The sequence below is a fragment of the Anguilla anguilla genome, chromosome 16 (genome assembly GCF_013347855.1).
Source record: "Anguilla anguilla isolate fAngAng1 chromosome 16, fAngAng1.pri, whole genome shotgun sequence".
Taxonomy (NCBI): Eukaryota; Metazoa; Chordata; class Actinopteri; order Anguilliformes; family Anguillidae; genus Anguilla; species Anguilla anguilla.
Window position 1 is genome coordinate 4,727,842 of NC_049216.1, and position 22,734 is coordinate 4,750,575.

The 22,734-nt window shown below is 40.0% G+C and overlaps 1 protein-coding gene across 1 annotated transcript; it reads right to left on the reverse strand.

Annotated features, from left to right (window-relative positions):
- Positions 1-1,371: 1,371 nt before the first annotated feature.
- LOC118215080 (mucin-5B-like) lies at positions 1,372-20,981 on the reverse strand (the record flags this gene model as incomplete). Its single annotated transcript, XM_035395505.1, has 31 exons — positions 20,926-20,981; positions 19,717-19,737; positions 19,511-19,567; positions 19,143-19,404; positions 18,194-18,308; positions 16,470-16,560; positions 16,209-16,321; positions 15,616-15,832; positions 15,089-15,214; positions 13,599-13,716; positions 12,876-13,014; positions 11,976-12,080; positions 11,508-11,577; positions 11,287-11,421; positions 10,671-10,835; positions 10,251-10,345; positions 9,983-10,109; positions 9,641-9,893; positions 9,124-9,176; positions 8,495-8,598; positions 7,196-7,347; positions 6,715-6,853; positions 6,296-6,403; positions 5,544-5,723; positions 4,998-5,237; positions 4,340-4,496; positions 3,772-3,900; positions 2,990-3,140; positions 2,551-2,594; positions 2,188-2,433; positions 1,372-1,673 (listed from the first exon to the last, which is right to left on the reverse strand). Coding segments are annotated over exons 1-31 (4,269 nt in total), but the record flags the coding sequence as incomplete, so codon positions are not given.
- Positions 20,982-22,734: the final 1,753 nt, after the last annotated feature.

Here is a 22,734-nt window from a genome sequence, read left to right on the forward strand (position 1 = left end):
TGTTGCTTCAGTCACAGTTTTCTCTGTTGTGGATGGTTTTTGAGTGGTTATTGGAGCTGTTTGAGATGTTCTAGGTTGTCCTTCAGTTGTTTTAGGTGGCACAATTGTTGTCTCCGTGCTAGTGGAAGGTCTTGATGACGTCACAACAGGAGAAGTGGAAGTCTTAGGTGGCACTACTGGAGTAGTGACTTCTGCTTCTGTTGTTGAACTTGTGATTTCTGAAATTGGAGTTGTGGATGATGTTTCTATGATAGGACCAGTGGTTGTCTCTGTTGGTGGCTTTGTTGTTTCAGTCTCAATTCTCTCTGTTGTGGATGGTTTTTGAGTGGTTATTGGAGCTGTTTGAGATGTTCTAGGTTGTCCTTCAGTTGTTTTAGGTGGCACAATTGTTGTCTCCGTGCTAGTGGATGGTCTTGATGATGTCACAATAGGAGAAGTGGAAGTCTTAGGTGGCACTACTGGAGTAGTGACTTCTGCTTCTGTTGTTGAACTTGTGATTTCTGAAATTGGAGTTGTGGATGATGTTTCACTAACTGGACCAGTGGTTTTCTCCATTGGTGGTTTTGTTGCTTCAGTCACAGTTTTCTCTGTTGTGGATGGTTTTTGAGTGGTTATTGGAGCTGTTTGAGATGTTTTAGGTTGTCCTTCGGTTGTTTTAGGTGGCACAATTGTTGTCTCCGTGCTAGTGGAAGGTCTTGATGACGTCACAACAGGAGAAGTGGAAGTCTTAGGTGGTACTACTGGAGTAGTGACTTCTGCTTCTGTTGTTGAACTTGTGATTTCTGAAATTGGAGTTGTGGATGATGTTTCAATAACTGGACCAGTGGTTTTCTCCATTGGTGGTTTTGTTGCTTCAGTCACAGTTTTCTCTGTTGTGGATGGTTTTTGAGTGGTTATTGGAGCTGTTTGAGATGTTTTAGTTTGTCCTTCGGTTGTTTTAGGTGGCACAATTGTTGTTTTCTGAATAGTTGTACTGGGGGGCTGACATTTGTCTTCACAGCATTTAATTCGTATTTCATAGTTGTAACACATTAGTGGAGATTGATCTCTGTTCTTGCAAATCAGTCCAACAGATGGGCTGCATTCCACAACTTGCTCCATATCTGAGATCGATAATCCTCCTTCTTTTCCCCTGCATTCCACCTCTGTAGGTTTGCTGCAAGTGCTTTGCCCAGACTTTACTATATTTTCAATGGACTCGATGTCTCCATCATCAGGATCCGACGTGGGATAGTCACTATCAAACCAGTCTGACCATGTGCACATAATACATGATGTTGTTATTGGAGCAGAAGTCGATGAGACTAATGGAGTAGATATTTGTGCTTCTGTTGTTGAACTTGTGATTTCTGAAATTGGAGTTGTGGATGATGTTTCACTTACAGGACCAGTGGTTTTCACCATTGGTGACTTTGTTGTTTCAGTCTGAATTTTCTCTGTTGTGGATATCAGTTTTTCTGTCGTCAAAGGTGCTGTGGGAGATGGTGTGGGTTTGACTTCTGTTGACCCCGTTGGCCCTGGTGTGCTTTTTGTTTCCCCTGCTGTGGTCACTTTCTGTGGCGATGTTGAATATTTTGTTGTAGTTTCTTCTGGCAATGTGAATATGGGCAATGTTTGTGTAACTGGCTTGAAGGAAGTTTCCCTTCCTTCTTCTGTTGTTCCAGATGTCACTCCTGAAAAGGAAGTTGCAAGATCTCTCATTACAATGTTTTTTGTGCGCAGTCATACACATTCATACACCTGGCTTGTATACAGCTAATGTTCAGTTTACACTTTTGACATTATATCAGAAGTATTTGGGAGAGTAATTTGTATCCCAGGTTTGTCATTTCAAAATGACAAAATAATTATCTAATATGCTTTTATTTGAGATTCAAATAGTCACAAAAATTGACTGATGTGAAATATTCACAGCATGTTTAAAAGTTTGTTTTTGTTACTTAGGGTTGACAGTAGCACATGCCACTCATGGCTTAATTTCTGTTCAAAAATGAAATGTTTTACAATTTTTTCATGCTCTGGAAAAACTGGTTTTCTAATTTGGCTCTGTCATAAAATTCCCCTGTAGGGCTTGATTTACAAATATATTTAGCTGTTACAAACCTTTTAGCACAAGCAAAGCTTGTAACACAACCAACCTGGCACACCCATGTACAGTCCTATTTGGCATAAATCACCTAAACCTACCTGTTGTTGAGAAGACAAAGACTGTTGTCGGTGGTGCTGTGGTATATGTGGCGGTGCTTGTGGATTCTGTGGTCCTGGGTGACGTGGTTGGTACTACTGTGGTGGTGGTTGCACAATGATACATATCCCTCTCAATTGTTCCATTCTTTCCGCAGACAGCAGTGATACAACTGTCGTCACCATCGGTAGTGTTGTAAATGGTAACTCCATAAGGGTAATTATTTCCTTTGTATATGCAGTAACAGGCTGTGAAAATCAGAAAAGAGTTATATTTACTTGTCAGATGTATTCAACCATGTGTTTCCTCACACCCCATCTTTCATTATTATAGTAGTAATATAGCTTTATGAAATTTAGCTTCACCGTTGTCATCATGACTGCAGAGTATTCCAGTCATTGCACAGTAGCTGTAAGAAAAGAAGAAAACTGGTTGTTATCTTTTTCTTAAGTTGTGTGTAAGACATTCTTTGGAGCACAGTAAATATTCAACTGGAGTTTTGAACAGTGTTGCCATCATTCTTTTGCTGAAGCACAGTATAATGTGTACTGAACAAGTGTGGCATTAGGAGATTTAAGGTTGACATTTGCAACCCAGATTTGCTAGCTTATTTATCAGAGAACTATAGCTATCTATTTGGTTTCTTCAGTCTCTGGGTTTTATCTTTCAGTGTATGTTTTGCAGGAATTATGTGTCAACGGAGAATCCCGTTCAGGGCAGGGCATTTTCAGTTGAAATACAGGATTACTGGTGATCCTAGCCCGGGCCTTGTTTGCTGATTGTTCAAAAAAAATGTGATCTTACCAGGTCTCACAGTTCTTTGTGGATGGGACACTCTGTCCATTGGTGTAGTGATTTCCCTCTTCATCATAGCAGCCACACTCTTCACTCGGCAGACACTTCATTGTGTCTTCATCTAGGAATGGTTTGTCTGCAGGACACTTTGGATAGCAGCCTGAAAAGATAAAGTCTGTCAGGATAGATTCTTTGATCCACATTCAGTTAAAATTACTATGAGCAGTGCATGACCAGTTAGTTAACTGTAGAAGTTACGTATAGAGCTGCCATTTGTTTAGAACAACTGAACATAACCTTTTCAGCCCAATATGGTTATTTTAGCATGTTGCAAGATTTCCTAAAGGGCTATTTCTGCCCACCAAACAGTGAGGTCCTTTAAGGCAGAATTAGAAAGCAAACATTAATATAAAATTGATTATGTGAAATGTGTAAAACCCTATATAGTGTGAAAGTTTCTCCTTCACTAGTATTATTACATAAAAGCAAAAAATGAATGTTATTTGTTTCTTTTTGTACCCCAAGGATATGGAAAAGGAAGATACAGCTGGGATTCTGCTTTAAAATTTCCTTACATCCATAATGATATAACCTCTTAAATGATCTCCTTTTCATTAGATACTTGCTAACATGCTAAAGTGGCTAATCAGCCACACATACTATAGCTTTAAAAGCTGGGGTAAATTAAGTATGGTTTTAAAATGGGAGTGCAACTACAAATTGTGTAAAGAACTAGAGGAAATACATGTTACCTGTGATAACTGGAAACAGATTAGGGGGAAAAATGTTACCTTCAAGGGCAGGAATCTGTTTGGAGCAAATCCCTGAAGGATCCCTGCAGGTTTTAACGCAGGGGGCTCCACAGGGCTTGTAGTGCCATTCACAGCCATCAGGGCCATTGTAGTAATCACAGAACAGAGCTACATGGGACAGAAACAAATCAGTCTTATGCATCCACATATTCGTGTGGTCAACAGCTTGTCACTTTTCCAGCGGAATTTTTAAATTAAAACTATATGTAATACTGCAGTTTTCTAATGTATAAATCACATTCTTTATACATAATTAAACATAGTAATCTAGAGCCAAAGCACATTTGCAAAGTATCTCTTTTACGCAAAGACAAATTTGCCCAGGCACATTAACGTCAAGTGATGCTCTGATGCATCAATGGCTCAGCTTGAATGTGGTACTGGGCAAGACTGTACTGCAGTGTAGACTGTATCGCATTTTCAGTTTTTGTGAATGAGAGAACAACAGATCCTTGTTGTTGTGAACCCAGTTTTGCTGCTCAGGGTCATATGAACACATTTTCATTGCGGCACAGGGCTTTTGCTTGTGTGGTTTGCTGTGACTCACGGCAGATTTCGGGAGTTCTCCAGGCGACGCAGACTCCAGCTTCGTTGCAGGCCTGCGCGTAAGACGCCACAGCCGTGCAGAAGCACTCACAGTCTCCCCCGCTGTCACACGCGCACGAGTCACTCACACACGCATCGTAGTACTGCCCAGGGTCCACCTTTCCAGAACAGTAAAGATTTTCTGCTTCAGCAAATCACTTTTTTTCCAGTTACACGCCATTTTATACAATCAGAATTACTTTGCAAAGTATAGGAACATATTTTGAAAGCACATTTTTCATTGTACTCACATGTAAGTGGCTGTATAACCACAAGTGAATAACGTCAGATTCTAGATTTGAATCTAAGTTAAGAACCAGTCTAGGACCGGACCACTAAGTCTAAGTGTAGCAAGGATGGATACAAACCCTAAAATATATCTCATTATAAAATACCTAAAAACAACAATCTATATGTCGACAAACTACAATCAAAAATAGTGGAGTCCTAGATTGCATTGCAGGTGGCACAGAGGTTTAAACATTACTAAATTCACGAAACGCAACCCATATAATATACACAATACACATAAGTAAAATAAACATTTCAAATGCAGTATATATATTTTTGAACGCTGCCTATCCCTGGAGTACGGTAACCATGGTATGTGGCCGTGGTACCTGTGAGTGGCAGGTGCTGAACACATCGCTGTTGATGATGCTACACTGCTTCTGGGCCCAGGCTTGTCTGTAAGGGTTTGATGTGCAGGGGTCTTTTATGAGCTCTGCATCGGGGCAGGTGGGAGCCACCTTCCAGCTGTTTCCAAACTCCACGGGGTTCACTACCACTGCCTGGCTCCTGGTGGTGAAGTCGTTGTTTCCGTTGCCATCGTAGTTTCCACACAGACCACAGACACGACCCTGGGGAAGAGATTAAATGCAAACATGCATCTTTGGCCTGGAGCACTGCAATGCTAAATGCACACGCGTGTGTCTGGCCTGGAGCACTGCAACGATAAAGGGGTGCCTTTGCCTCCAATCAGAATGATTAGGTTTTCCCCTAAACATTTGTTAAAAAATAAAAATGTACACCTGGAAATGAATTAATATACTTTATTAAAGAAAGCAATTACCCTGTTCTTGGAACAATGTGGTGCACATGCAAGTATACAAACACATCACCGCATAGTGAGGATGCTTTGGAGACTTTCCTTGAAAAATACCTACCTCAAATGTTCGGGCAAGTCTGATGAACATGCTGGTCTTTCTGTCCCACATTAGGATCAGGCCATTGTTTGCCTCGACCACCAGGTATATCCCCATGGTTCTGATCTTGAATGGAATCTCACTGCCAGTCTCCCTCTGTATCACGTGGTACTTTCCTTCAGCCAGTACCAGCTCATTACCCTGAAAGAGAAATGACAACCATGCTGACAACAATGGAAGCTGAAGGTTACTAGCTACAGTTGCTGTTTCTTCAACATTTGGGTTTGATTTTCCTTTCTGTTTGCAAGCGAGATTTTCAATAAATAAAGTTTCATTGACATTTGCAAACTTGAGGCGCAAATTTCTACCAGCAACTATAACTTAGGCCACATTACATCCTTGTAGTGTTTCATACTGTGATTGGATGGAATACACAACCCAGTGATGGGTTAAACTAAAAAAACTAAAGGAACTTTAAAAGTGACTATCTAAGTCACGCATTAGCTGGTTACCTACTAACTGTTTACAGCAATTTTCTTTGATGCTTTATGAACATTAACAGGCATTTTACATTCTATTAACATATCAATATATATATGACAATATATGTAATGCTGATATGCACATGTTATATAGAGTCAGTTTTGTAATTGTAATATCTTACTAATAGTTGTTTTGCACCTGACCCATTGTAGAATGGCTTTTAGGTAGGCTTCTGGTTTAAATGTTCTGCTATTTTACTAACGTCAGACACACAGGCCTGCAGTACATACCCCCAGATAGAGCTTGATGGCCTTAGAACAGGTGGTGCCAGTGGTTCCGCAGGGTACGTTCTCAGTGACCACCCTGAAAGTTCCATTAATGCTCTTGCTGCAGTAATCCTGCAAAAGTTGCACATTTGGGTTCAAGTTCAGGAATATTCACATTTGTATAAGTGTGGTAGTGTTGCTCAGTAACTAGCTTCTGGCACTAGACCAAGGATTCGCAGATCTAAATGCTAGGTCAGGGCACAACATCAAGCTACTTAATTTGGATTGAAAAAGCAAATCTCCTAATAGATATTAAAGAGAAGAGTGACATTTATGGAGAGAAAAGATATAACACATTATGCTTTCCCAAGCCACTTTTATGTCTTGCTGCATGAGTATATTTAGCTGGCAGTTTGCAGTTTGTCATTTATTATAAAATGTACCTGAGTGAGGGCATATTCACACCCTCCACTGAATCTGAACCTTTTCTCATCAAAGGTGATGTAATTGCCATCTCCATATATGGCGCAGGTCCCATGGCACTCATTAGATGTACACTCCCACTTGCTTTCTTTACAGGTACTGAAACGATAACAGTAACAAAATACAGGGATGAGATCTTTCCTGATTGGTCAGAAATGCTTGTTTTCAGCACCTATTTGTCCCAAGGGCCAAAAGTATTTGGCATTTTTAAAATTTTTTGCTTAGCATACTCTTCTGCTAACAGCTGTCAATCCATCCATGCATTATCTATATTCAGGATTGCAGGGGGTGCTGGAACCTTTCCCAGTGTGCATTGGGCAAGAGGCAGGATGCTGACAGCTGTCAGAGAGTTCCTAAACTCTGAGTCACATCCCTGAAATTAGGATAATATGCATTTCAAAGGAGCATCGATTTATAAAATTATGTGCAGATCAGACTTACCATTTGTTGCAGGAAACTTTAATTTTCGACCCAGGCTGGTATGGAACACCATTGTGGATACAGGGGCAAGTTTCCTCTTTTACACAGCCCCCCATCCCATCAGCCACCAGTCCTTCAGGACATACGCAGCCTGAAATGCACTCCGTACTGACCTGTGGTGGAAAATCGCATCACAAAATCATCACAATCACTTGTGCACCTGTAAAACACTTTAATTTCATGCTTTTCCATGTGTAATTGAACATTTTACTGCTATCGGCGTAACCACTGCTGTATGTCCACTCTCTAATCCCGTCTGAATACACAAAAATTGTAAATTATAAATCTGGACTGATTGGCTTGCTAACTAGTACAGATTACAGGTTGAATAAGCATTGTCAGGCTATCATATGCTGCTTTTCTCAACATTTCAAGCAATTGAATGTGTTCTGTGAAACTGATTATTCATCAGCATCAGTTTAGGGCAAGTACAGAGCAGATCTAGCTCAGCGATATTTATGGACAGGTTAGGGTAATAGTTTGGGCAAAGTACCCTGCAGAGTACAAAGTTAATGGGTGAACCTTTTAAATAATTAAAGCATTTTAATTATATTATTATTCATTTATCATTATCGAGTGACTTACAGTATAAACTGAATGTGGAAGATAAGTAGCTGAAGCTGTAAGTGCTGCTGGGTAGTCTGTAGGAGGTAAGTGAATAACTCACGCACTCCATGTTGAGTGTATTGTACTGTAAATGATGCTGGGTGTTCTGTTGGAAGGTAAGTGAGTAACTCACACACTCCATGTTGAGTGTGTTATACTGTAATGCTGCTGGATGGTCTATAGCTGCTGGGTGGTCTGTTTGAAGGTAAGTGAGTAACTCACACACTCCATGTTGAGTGTATTGTACTGTAAATGATGCTGGGTGGTGTGTAGGAAGGTAAGTGAGTAACTCACACACTCCATGTTGAGTGTATTGTACTGTAAATGCTGCTGGGTGGTCTATAGCTGCTGGGTGGTCTGTAGGAAGGTAAGTGAGTAACTCACACACTCCATGTTGAGTGTATTGTACTGTAAATGCTGCTGGGTGGTCTATAGCTGCTGGGTGGTCTGTAGGAAGGTAAGTGAGTAACTCACACACTCCATGTTGAGTGTATTGTACTGTAAATGCTGCTGGGTGGTCTATAGCTGCTGGGTGGTCTGTAGGAAGGTAAGTGAGTAACTCACACACTCCATGTTGAGTGTATTGTACTGTAAATGCTGCTGGGTGGTCTATAGCTGCTGGGTGGTCTGTAGGAAGGCAAGTGCGTAACTCACACACTCCATGTTGAGTGCACTGCAGCTCCTCTGGCACTCAGACCCTTTGGTCCCTGATTTGGTCCCCTCGCAGTTGAATAACACCATGGGTGAGACGCAGGTGGCTGTGGGAGATGCAGAAAGGGCTTTATATTTCCTGTTTATTTCTGTGTTACTGTTTATTTCCTGCTTCTAAAATAATGCTTGGCCCTTTCCCTTTCAGTTGAAATAGAACTGTAAAAATGCATTTATTGTTTACAATTCTATTAACCTAAAATTTTATTGTGTCAATTTCAGTGTGCTTAGCTGAAGTTTAAAGCTCAGAACTGCTGTACAACCGGAACAGCTAATCCTTATTTCATTGATTTAGAAAAGATGCTCCAGTTGCACTGCAGTTCTGTGGCCCAGTGGTCTACTGGTTCTCAGTCTTAAGTGTTTGTGCTGTCTTGACTAATTAACTTCTGGTTTTGTATGCATGTCCACATTGCTAAATAGAAATAGCTGTCATTGAATTTATGTCTTTATATTCAGTATTTGGCTGAATTTACAATCAGATGTTTTAGAAACAGAATGTATTGTATTTATTCGCTAAACTGAAATCAGATAAAAATTGATTTTTTAATTAGAGACTGAGATTTAATAATACTTACTTTGTATCAATTCTTCAGCCCCAAAGCAACTCAGAGATCCTTTGTTACAAGTGCTGCAAAATTGGGACAGTGTAAGATTGACAAAACAAAGCAAATGCACTGACAACAAGTGAAGCTATTTCTTAATTGTGCTACTTTTCATTGGATTTAATAATATTAATAATTTATGATCCAGAGTACACAGAATGTCTTCTGTTTCTGCACAATCAACACTGTGATCACTTAGCAAGCATGTGCTTATATCATTTGGAAAACAGTATACACTGTATTGTATTTATGTGCTTATTGTTGCCTGTGTGGAATTGTTGTTTTTTTATATTGTAAGCCAGGAGCTTAAATAAAATTCCCATCATGCCTAATGGACAACCAAGATTAGTATTATACAATACAGTCGGTATTTAAGGTCTATCAGGAACAAACAGAGACTCTACTGTCACTAACATGCATAGAGACACTCTACTGTCCCTAACACAGACACAGAAACCCTACTGTCACTAACACACAGCAAAGGCCTTACCATGTAGCCCCGTTCTTGGTGATTGTCTCTCCTGCTTCAACCTCCACCCCCTTGTGGTAACAGGGACAGCTTGTGGCAGGGACACATTGGTTTTCTTGGTTCATGTAGGTTCCCTCTTCACAACCGCAGCCGTCCACAGGTAAGAAGTCTACCTGGCAGGTGTAGTCAGGCTCACTGAGAGAGCGGCAGGTGCGCTTGCAGCAGGTCATGCTGTCCTGAAACACCATTGAGCTTGGGCAGCTGGTGTATTTCTCTGAGAAAAGGAAAAGACAGAAAACCCCATTTTAGTATCGCTTAGCCTGATCTGTCCTGCTTCTCTTTGTCTGATGAAGTTTGACCTACTGCAGGCAGTTTCTCTCCATCCTTTGAGTATGATGCCTTTGATGGCACAGGCGTAGACGTAGGAAGAGAGTGCAGCACACATGCAGTCTTCGCTCTTCTCGCAGTTGCAGCTGTCATGCATGCATTGCTGAGGGCAAGAGGGAGTCCGCCATCAAAAAAAGCTCTCGGACAAATGCGCTACGTCAGACGGAAATTCACCAGCTGGGATAATAATCATGACCTCTTCAGAAATGAAGGAATCTAAATAATTATGTGTGTAATGACTTACTGCTTTGTATTTGTATGGGCATATCTCAGAATGGCACTGGGAAAATGGTCCCTTTGGGTCTGTCAGGAAGGAGCACCAGTGCGTGGCATATCGCTCTGTGGAAAGGTGAGACACAAATACATGAACACATGGACCTATGTTTCCTGTCTTTGGTAGAATATCATCATAATACTTTAAAATACCATGTCATATACACAGCAAACACATACTTCCCTATAGTGACAAATATGAGAATAAAGGACAGAAGTAGGCTTCAGGAAGAGCTGTAGTGTTCATGTTGTCATGGTCAGAATGTCACAATTATAGTGTACATGGTGTCAGTTAGGGTGTCAGAGTTCTAGTGTGCATGCTGTCATAGGATGTTACAGTAAATATTGCCATGGGGAGTCACAGCTGTAGTTTACTTGATGCCATAGTTACCGTTCTCCACGCTAAGACTGCAGGGCTTCTCAAAGCTGCGCTTAACATCGGGGCAGTCCCCCCTAGCCTTCCAGGTGTTGGCGAATGGTTCTCCGGCGCTTTCCACCAGTCCACTCGTGGATTTGAAGTCATCTGATTGGATATTGTTAAAGTTTCCACACAGACCTGAGGGAAGAAGGCACATGGTACTGGTAAATCAAATTCTGACAAATCATCTTGTTTAGGTGGGCTACAAGTGGAGGTGGCAGTTCAGCCAATGCATCCACTAACCTTTAACTCAGATTTGTTAGAACCAGCATGCAGGGAACAAATATCACCTTTTCCAGAAAGAGCCTGCAGTTGTGCTCAATGCATGTGAAATTTTCAAGAAATAACCAGGCAGCACCTTATAATAGTTTCCCAATATTTCCAGTAATTGCCATTTTTACAATAACATGGTATTGATTGATTTTTTTTTTTAAACTGATTTTTGAAAATATCATCAGGAGTAAATCACATTAAACATATTAACTAAAATAAAGTTATTGTGGTAAAGCTCTGGATCATGTCCTTATTCTCTGTATCCCTGGGCTTATGGTAGGATGATGTACACGTTGAAAATGCGAACACGTACCACAGGATGCCCCCTTGTATGAGGGGTCTAAGGTGATGTAGACCTGCATGACTGGAACCAGCTGGATCGTCAGCTGGAGCCCGTAAATGGTTTCGGCAATGACGTAGAATGTGGATGGGTTGAAGATGGTGACCTTATCTGCAATGTAAATATGATTCTGTTAGAATACTTTCATTTCTGTTCATTACTAGCAGAGATATAGCAGAAATGCTGCAACAGCCTACCTGTAGAAAGTGGCAGTGGAGCAGCTAAACTATTTACAGAGACAGCTCCGTTTGACTGGATGGAGATGATCTGTGGGATGGAGAGGAAGTGAGTAGGGAGACATTTAACATTCTACAACAGCTGCCTTAAAAATATGTCCTGGTTGGTCCACCATTGGTGGATATGGTGGCCAGTAGTCCCCACTGGATACCAACCCAGGGTATATTGTTGCATTTACTCTAATATGCTAATTGTCGCTAATCAATCAGCAGCCAATGCAGCCAATATGGTATTGCTGAACCATATTTACACCACATCTGCTGGAATTTTACTGGTCTTTAAATGGTTCATGTAGTTCAAATATTTTAATATTTAAGCCAGATTTGACAAAAGAAGACTGAGACACCCTAAGGCGAAAGAGGTTTTTCATGAATTTCAGGCTTTATCTAAATGACGCCTAAAAGGATGCAGAGGAAGGAATTACTTACAGTATCTGGGACTTGGACGCTCACAGCCTTCAGACAGGTCTCTGTGTCGCTTAGGCCACATTTTTGTAAGTCTGCCAGTACTGTGAAATTCGTTCCTGCGTATTGCTAAGGGAAAAGAATGACAGTGAACACTGACACATGTTGCTTTACAGGAAATGGAACGTTTTTCCTTACCCTTCGTCAGAAGCTATGCACTCTCTCCCAAAACTGACGTTTCACAAACCCATATTTTTTCAGAAGAGAATTAATCCATTCCAGTTTTTTTTTTTAAAACAGATTGCCTCAATTGCACATTTTTCTGTTATTTCATTCCCTTCCAAAACTGTCTGTTTTGAAGGGCTGAATGTTAACCTGTTTGTACGTGGCACTATATAAAAATAAAGGTTCACTGAATGTGTATTTTGAACATTCACCAGGCTTGGACTGCACATACCTGCTGGTTGTGGCTGTTGTTTTATAGCCACTCCCAGCCAAAGCTAATATTATAATAATTGCTGCTGTTGTTTCTAATTGTGCATATTTGCACAATGGATTTTCAGAGGCATAAATATTTATTCTATGCAGACTTTATTTGCAGAAACTTAATGCTCATTAGCTCCCAGGACAAAAAGCAACAGAGGCCTTTCTTCTTTTCTTATGTCTCTCTCTCTCTCTCTCTCTCTCTCTCTCTCTCTCCGTCTGTCTGTCTGTCGTCTATAGAAAGTAGGATGCAGGTCACAATGTCACAGTAACATTTTTAATAACAAAGTTTCAGCATTCAGCCTGGAAACAATACACCTCACTGCAGCTTCAGAGTGTATGACCTGCAGAGTGTGTGCTGTTTATGGAACTTGACCCTAACCATGCGTTTGACATGTAAAATATAATGGTGTCAGAATCACAGACTCTATGGGCACTAACCTTGGCCAGGACGAAGGAGCACTGCCCATTAATGCTGTAGGCTTTTCCGTCGAAAGTGGTGATATGCGACCCACCCTCTACAAAACAGGTTCCAGGGCATTCCAGTTCCGCACAGCTCCACTCACCCCCAGAACATGTACTGGACAAAACAGCTTGTATTTTAGTTAATTATCACATGGTCACAATGCTTCACAATGGCTACCTGAGTAAAACTGTGGATGCTAGCTTTTGTTCTGGCCTTGTACTATGACAACTGGTTCTGCTAGTATCCAAAACTGATAGTTTTTGTATTTCAAAGTTTAGGTTCAAAACACTGTAACAGAAGGTTTTTTTGTGGTTCTTATAACCAAATGGCATGTTCTTAAGCCTGATATTTTCTTTATTGTATTTTGTGTTCTGTGTATATACTTATTTATTGTAGGTTGCCTCTTGGCCTGGACACTCAAAAAAATTAAATCAGTGGTACTATTTAAAATAAGGTATGCAAAAATAATAATAACCATTGTCTTTAATCAAGATCTACATTAGTTGAATCAGGATCTTTTGTGCTGGGATTTTTCCATAGGATCTGACAAAACACCGATGAGGTTGATGGGAAAGTATAATGCAAGTGATTGAAAATGAATACTGGGAAAAACTAAAATGATACCAGAAATAATGGACACACTTAACTTACAGTAACACTGCGGTTGATTTTGACATTTCACAGAGCATTTAACTCACCATTTCCTGCATTTGGTTCTGTAAGATTGTCCTGAACCATATGTTCCTCCATTATAGGTACAAGAGCACTGCTCTACTTCGATACAGCCAGTCTGCTTGATGTCGTCAAAAACAGTCCCTGGAAAATAAAGATTTTTAACATTTAGCATTGTGATCCAACTCTGAAATTACAAACCTAAGTATACTTGCAGCTCCAGAAGAGCACTGTTCTGCACCCCTAAATGGACATAATGCGGCTCGTTCACAAAACATGTATACGATCACATTTGATCTTAAATTGTGTGTATGAACGTTTCCAAGTACATTTCACCATTCATAATTTTTTTCTTATCTGTATTTTTTCATGGCTGTTTCCTTATGCAAATCACATGGACAGGATTACGCATTAAATTTATGAACATTCGGCATTCATCATCTCATACACCTGGGATATGCACACAAACAAAGTTATGCAGATGTGTCATGAATCTCATATTGGAGAAATAATTGAAGAAAAGTTTTGTGAATGAGGCCCAATGTGATTATGGCACAGATATTTTCAAAAATGTCTTTTTTGTCATTTAGTGCATTCAGCTGAATGCCTTTTTCAAGTGCAATGGTGTTTCTTTCTGTAAAGTAAAACCCATGAGAGATAATCATCAGTTTCTTTAAAATGTTTTGTGATCTCCTTATAAAATCACTTTGCAAGCAAGAGGCACTAAAAATAGCAGAAGACGCTGTTGGTAATTACACTGCAGATGACTCAAAATTGAACCTCATCTATCACCCTCATAAACCTATCGGTATGGTAAGCCTCACCATGCTAACAGTTTGATGTGAGGTAAAACCCACCCAACTCATGAGTTGAGTTTTGCTAATTTGAATTTATTGAAAGGATAGCCCCTTGAGATGTAGCATCTCATTTTCAAGGGGGTCCTATAGACACAAATACAAAATTATAAAACACATACAAACAAAAACAACATTACATAACAAACACACACTGCAAATACACAGATACAGAAAGCTCGCTTACCCTCTCCCACCCACAACCACACCCCCAACCCTCAGCTGTTGTACAAGACAAATTGGCTACAATAACCTGGATAATAAATCAATTACATCAATTACATCAGCATAAAGAGCAATTGAAGCAGTTAGTCTTCAGTTTATTTGTAACACAAATAAACTGAAGATTGTAAGTATGCAGAAATTAAAAGCAAATACAGGTTGTTTTAAGATGAGAAAATGAAGATGACCTATAGCAGCGGAAAGAGGTAATAGATCTCAGAAAAAGAGGAAGATTATTCCAGTCAGATGGAGCTGTTAATATGTAGCAGAGGTCAGGTACTACTTATAATAAATCATGGTCGATCAGCAAATAACTTGATACTGGCTAAAGCTTGTTAGAAGCAAACAGGTAGCATGACTTCTAGTAGAAACCATTCTCAAGCAAATTGCCCATTCCAGACTCTGGAGCGATAGAGACTACTGAACATGGGAGTATTTACCAGGTGGGCAGAAGCAGCCGTCAGTACAGTGCTGGTCACACATCTGGCTTCTCCGTGGGTTAGAGCAAGTGTCGATGCACGGGGTTCCACACTCCTGGTACTCCATGTTAAAGGGACAGGATTTGCCTGTGTGCCACAGTGAAGCCAGTCAGCCATGACAAGATTGAAATCAAAAGGTATCATCAACCTCTTTCGCAGTATGTTTACACAGTCAATGTACATATACTCTGAAAATAAGACCCCAGCGTATTTGCAAAAGATGTTTCTTGCATGAAATGTATGTTGTTTTATACATCTGTGGAATTCACTATGAAATGATATGGTCTATAAAAAATATGCTACTAAATATTAATTCAGTTTTATTTTTTCACACTGATGTTGGCTAGGTTTATCTTATAACATATTTTTTTTTCATATTAAATACTTGATATGTAATAGATGAAACATTTTCATCAGTGTTTTTGAGGAAGATATAATGTCACTTGGATTGTTGTGTGCGCGTTGGAGGAAAGTAGAGAGCCACGTACTGCAGAATTGCTGGGTCCTCCACTGCTGTGGCTGTCCACCAGCGTGTACGCACTGTCGCGAGTACTCCGAGATGGTGTTACACAGGCAAAAAGAGCTGCTGCTCTCTTTGCAGTTGCACATGTCAGAAACGCAGGCTTTCATTAGGTAATCGCTGGGCACCAGGTCCTGGCAACTGCTGAAGGCCTCTTGGGACATTAGCTTCTCGCACGCCTCTTGCTGCAAGGATAACCGCCCAGGGACAAGTACAATAGGTGCAGTACAATAGAATTGTTGTGTTAAACAAATATTAATCTCTCCCCTTTCCAAAAAGAGTTGTTGCAACCAAAATGCCAGAAACATATGCTGCTTTGCAAAGACATAAAATCATACAAAAAAAGAGGTGGGCAAACCCACAAATACATAAATGCAAGTACATCATTCAAATGCATGTATCTGAAATGCTGCCCATTCTGTTACACCCCAGGACCAATCAAAACACCGAATGAGTGATCAAATGTCCTTATCACTGGGAGATGCTGTTTTGTGAAATGAATGGATGTAAAAAACTGAAAATCTATCATACTCTTGTACTGCACCAGGTGCAGATGCTTACCAGCTCCACAGTGTTGCAGCTCTTTTCAGGCAACGGTGCAGGTTCTTCACAGTCTTCTGTGGGGCTGTCCATCCTCCAGATGTTTCCAAAGTCAATTGCAGATAATTCTGCACCTGTGAGGCATGACAAGGTTGGAAGTTAAGCTCTGCATATTTATTTAAAAACATACATGCAGATAGACATCGAATAAAATGCGGTTAGCTCTGGGTTTTTTGAGCTGCACGCATTGGTGAATTTCACAGAGGTTCAGCAAAAATTTACCATCTTTATAGAACTCATCGTAGGTCTGCACCCCGTTAAAGTCACCGCAGAGCCCACACGTCTGGTTTATGAATTTTTTGTCCATTTCCATCTGTAGAACAACATGAGAGATTTGACTTAAACAAAAGACTGAGAGTTCAGAGTTGTATTATTTATCTTAGGAAACAGAAAATATTCCCTGGAACACAAGCATTATATACAAAACCATGACCACATTTTTCTCATTGTACATTACATTATTACATTATTTTTTATTTTGGTGCTTTAAAAAATTATGATTATATCATTTTCATATTATATACAAATATTTAAAAGTTTATAAAAATGAAACCTTACAGTTATTTATTTTACTGTATACTTTTGATATTTGATGATATAGACTCATTTTAATTTGCAAATGTGATCAAACAATGGCCATTTCAGCCAGCGGCATGCTTAACCGCAGAAATTGTGGGTTCATGCATTAGTTTGCCAACAGGACAGTGACAAAATCATGCACACATTCACAAATATCCCTGGGCAGGCATGTGTTTAGCAAATCAATTGTCAAGGTTTGTCTTTCCTAAAATGGATTGTTTGTTTATACTTAACATAATGTACATACAGTACACAAGGAACAATCCATTGTGGTTTCAAGATCCTGCTCTCTATTGGTGGAAAACAGCCAGTGGGAATTATAAAAGAGAAACATTACTGCTTCAGTGAAGCAGGAGATTTTTTCCGTAAGACATGCTAATACACTCGAGTATGACTGCGCACAGGAAAGCATGCTAATATGCATTCACAGCATGTACTACATGCCTTATAAAGGACACTGCACACACTGATCTTCTTGTGCTTCTCATATATGTAGGATTAACGGGTCTGTGCTTACGTTTCCGGTTGGCTTGAAGATGCCAGACTCAGAGACTGAATTTGATCTAACCCTCTCTGAAGAACAGGATGCTGATTGTCTTGGTTGAGACAAGCAGAGCGATATCTACATTCCGTATCTCCATGCCAACCATATGCTAGGAGAAATCCCCCTCCTGGTTGGTTGCAAGATCCTGCTGTTGCCTTCTCATTTAGAAGAAGATCATCTTGTGGTCCAACATCAGCTACACAATCTGAAGCACTGCTGTCTGGCCTGTCTCTCTCAGCGCATAGATAGAATGCTGTCTCTCCCCAATGTGCCCTTTGCTTGTCTCTATGCGACATCTACCCAATATACCATTCACCTGTCTCTACAGGACATCTACCCAATATACCATTCACCTGTCTCTGCGGGACATCTACCCAATATACCATTCACCTGTCTCTACGAGACATCTACCCAATATACCATTCACCTGTCTCTATGGGACATCTACCCAATATACCAGTCACCTGTCTCTACGGGACATCTACCCAACATACCATTCACCTGTCTCTACAGGACTGTTATGATGGTTACAATACATGATGAGGATGGTTTATCAAATTTGGCTAAAATCAGGTTATAACAGATATGATGAAGCAAGCTGCTGTGAATGGCAACTGCCCAGCTAACTAATCGCTCCTAATAGGTGTGTTCATAGATAAGTGTGTGCAGTGTACTTTTTAAGGTTTGTGACATGCTGTGTGTGGGAGTAAACAAACTACCATGTTTCTCTGGCAAACCTAGGCCTCAGAATAACACATTTGATTAAGCATGTTTAGACCCCCCAGTTTCAGTGTATTTTTACACGGCATCACAAGAATCATACCAAGAAGGAGTCATCCCTGTTCCATGTGGCAACCAGGCCCAGCTTGGATGTAATCTTAATGTGAGAGGGGGTTGGCTCAATAAGAACTCCAAACTGGCTGTATGGGAGCTCGACACTGAAAGATATGAAAGTTGGTTAAAGGCGCAACACAAATAATCAAAAAACAAAACAAACAAACCTGTCACACTGCCCACGTAATGTGTCTTATTAACAACCATTTGAAAATACTTTTTTTATATTTGGCATTTTACTAGTATAAGAGGCACATATCACACATACTGGTTAGGCATAGCTGGGATGCTGGCTTATTATGCTTATTTTACATGACTCATGTCATAAGCACGATACTTAATATTTGGGTTAATAGCTGAATATTTGTGTAGGTAAACATAGTCATAGTTAGTTTAGGGTACTACCCAGATTAAAACAAATAATACTAAGCTCAGATTTCAGGCTGCGTTTCTCGCTACCCCATTCTGGACCTGGGTGGTACCTATTTTCATAGTAACATACTACGTGAGACATTACTGTTGCCAAATTGATCGTTTTCATCCACATTCAAACAGTGAATGAAGACATTCAATGATTTATACTCAGAGTGGATCATAGGGGGCAATAGTAGCTACATGTACCTTTTTAAGGTAAATTTTGCACATACGAGGTGTGCAAAATTAGGGGAAAGGAATTGAAATGTAAGTTTTCTTCATTAAAATTGAATTACAGCATTAGTTTCATTATTTAATAGCCACACCTCATATATCAGGAAATTTTTTTTTGAGATATTGGCAATATGTGGAATAGCTTTCCAGGAGGAAACTCTTGGGTTGTTGAAGCCCATCCATGATGCCATGTTAGATTCTCTTTAGTTTGTAGATAAAAGACAATCCGAGATGGTCTGAATGGCCTGTTCTCATCTTTATTTATAAGTTTAAGATTTCCCAGTTCTCACTCGTTATGGTTGACAAGGACTGAGTCCTTGATGAGCTCCACCACTGTCCCGTCCAGCTTCATGGTGATCTTGCTGATGGTGGGCAGGCCGTCCACCACTTGCCTCCTCATCTGGATGTTGAAGTCTTCGTAGGTGCTCTTGCACAGAGAGCTTAGGACAAAGTTACAGGTGGAGGGCACTTGGATGACATCCCCATCAAAAGTCTTGAAGTGGTAGTTTCCCCATGTGCTGCAAACTTGGCCATTGTGAGTAGGGCTCACTCCTTGGGCCAGAGAAAATCATCATCATCATAAACATGAGAAAATTCCTTTAGGTAGTAAATGTCAGTAACAGACAATAAGCTGTGGGAACACACTTCCAGACCTTACCTGAGATCACCGATAACTTAGTGATGGAAGAAGTCATATACACGGACTGAGAAGAGGCTACAACACAATGAGGAAGAAGTTAGCTGCACTGTTTTTTCTTTCTACAACACAGCCAAAACAGTAACTCAAAACAGTAACTTGGGCAATAATGCAAAGCCTTATCGTTCTATGAAATATTCAGTATTTTTGTTGTATTCATGACTCACATTGTTGTTCGTATGAACCAACTGTGGAGAGAAGCAGTGAAAAAAATTGTATTCATCATATTTTATATAACATATTCTCTATCAGTTTTTCAAGTCACATTAAAAACATGTTTATTAGTGAAATTAGCATGCTTTGAGATTTGCAGGTTTTTAAAACACATTTTGAACGAGAATATAAAGGAGTACCATGGTGGTTGAACGTGACACTTCCCAGTTGTCTTTAGGCAACAACAAAACAAATGTGCATAGTTTTTTTATTCTTCAGTCATTTCAATGTACTTTAAAACGTATTTTTCTAAGCCTAAATTTCCCACTATAAAAATTCACCCAAACGGTCTGGGCGTGGTAATGAGAACTGTCAGTTAGCTATGATTGACAGACCGTGCCCCGTTACCATAGCTACCCCCATGATATGCACTCTCTTTGGGAGACTGAATTTTCACAAGCTAGCTAGCTTAGTAGTATATCAAGTATCGATAGATAGCTAAGGTAAGGACGTTGACTTATATCCAATTATAATTTTTGCTATCTAGCTAGCCAAGTTAAGATAAAAGCACAACTATAACGTCCTCATAAAAGCAAACTAGCAAGCTAACGTTATCGATAACATTGCCTTAAGAAAGCAAACCTCCTAGCTAGCTAACGTTAGCTAGCTAGCTAAATGAATATAACCAGAAATAATCTAAAGGCACTCTAATTTAAGTGAACCTAACGTTAGTCAAATATTTGCATTGTCTGAACAGCAGGACGGTGTGTCCTGTCAGATTTCTTTACGGGGCGTGGAAATGGGAGTGGTTACTATATTCGTGACGCAGCAAAATGACAACTTTCTCAACCGGTTGAAAATAGGACGATTAATTTAAAACGCATATTTCTCCAAAAATACAGAACGGACATATTTAATACTTTGCTCATTGTGTTTCTTCAATGCCTCCTGTGCAAATAGCACATAAAACCGAGAAAGTGTGAAAATCACCATGGTACTCCTTTAACTCTCGATATATATTCTACATTATGACCTGAATTTATATTTAACAGGTACTGATGTTCTAAAATGTTCTTCCATAACACCGCAAACACTTCATTTCCCATCAAGGGAATAATAATCTGGTTATTTTCATAATTGTGGAGCTGTATCTTAAGCATTAATCGGGAGCAAATGTTAATGCAGTTCCTGCAGATCTTAGAGTTGCAAAAAGATGTACCGACCTGTCAGCCCAACAGACAGCAGCGTCCAGGCCAGGAGTCGTAAGAGTGTCCCCATTCTGCTGTGGGGATTGGAACGCTCTCAGCACTGGTGCAATGAAGTAAAGTTTCCACTCAGACTCTGAGTTTTATACCCCGACTTTCTGAGGAGGGACAAAGGAACCTTGGAAATCAAAGGCGGTGGTTGACAGATAAATTTTAATATGTCAAGATGAATAGTGACTCTGTGTTTAATTAATGTTCCCTCCCTAAACATTAACATTGACAGCTGGTGTTGACGGATTTGTTCCATGTAAAAGATCTGTTAACTCTGCTATTTTAAAATAATTTTCATATAGGAATGTAGTTCATTTATATTTTCATTTGAATTAATTGGTTTGGATGTATCTATTGTCTATATCTATTGTATTTATTACATTATCTTTCCATTAACACAGTCAGTAACATGTCCATTAACATGTCATAATGTTATTATGTTCTTCTCTCCTTTTTGCTCATAAGAGATTACTACTTCATTCCCACTCATCTGTGAGACGTATAGCTGTATCTGATCGGTACATGGCTAATATATAAGCATATAGTAAAATGTAACAAAGTAAATTGATCTTTAGGTCTAATCACATAGCATAAATACTTAATGAACACACAATGACCTCCTAGCCTTTAACGATACACAAACGAGCTTTAAATCAAAAATGGATTATTTTGTTTTTATCTATTAATTGCTTTCACACTAAAACACACGTGCAATATTCAAACTTCTTGTTGTCCTTGGGAAGTTTGATCCCTTGAGCTTGAGAGGCTCTGCTGGAGGGCCTAAGAATTTAGCGGGGGTGCGTACTTCTGGTTATAAAAAAGAACACTCTCCTCCTGTCAATGCCTCCTGTTTTTTGTTCAAGCAATAAGCTGTGAAACATAACCTATTACTCAGCCCTGCCTAAACATATTACTCACCCCTGCCTAAGGTTCTCTCTCTTTGTAGATCTTACCCTTCATTGGAGTGAGTCAGAACACACTCAGTCGTCAACCGTCTTCTGCGATCTATGGTTTAGATGACAATATCATCATCTGCCAGGAACCCTTGTGGCACGTCTGGCCATTCCTGTATAATGTAGGGCTCCCACCTCCCTGCTGCTATTGGGGTGGCCTTACACACTGGGTGAAAAGGCTTAAAACACAGCTCATCAGCAGCAGTATGATACAGATCAACGAGAGTCACTGCACAAGAACAGTGCCAATCCCTCCCAGGCCATTTTTCAACCATCCGAACATATCCCAAGTCCAAGTCTGATGAATTCTCACAACCTCTTATATACAACCTCCTGTTATATAAGTGACATAGGAACACCAGTATAGTGAAATGGCAATTGTGCGACTGTGGAACACAAATCCAGCAATCAGAAATATTTAATTTCTCCTCACATATGTCTTAGTTATTTGGTGATAATGGTTCAGTTGATAACTCTGTTTATCTCTCTGATTATCATTATGCAATCCACCTCTGTCTTGGGTTCCTTTAATGCCATGGAGAGGGTCTACAGTCGAGGCTAGCCAGCCCAGACCTCCTGCAAAGGATAGTATAGCCGCGTTTCCACCAAAATTACCCGGAACTTTCAGTCCCAGGAACTACTTTACCAGGAACTAAAAGGTTCCTTCAGCCAATGGTTGTCTGCGTTTCCACCGGGGTCTAAAGTCCCGCGAAGATTAGGCAAATTAGCCCACTGACGTATGAAAAAGCGGCGTTGTCGTCGGTCCATCTGTCATATGATTTCTTCTGTAACCCCATACTACCACCGAAGTAGCCTACATTAT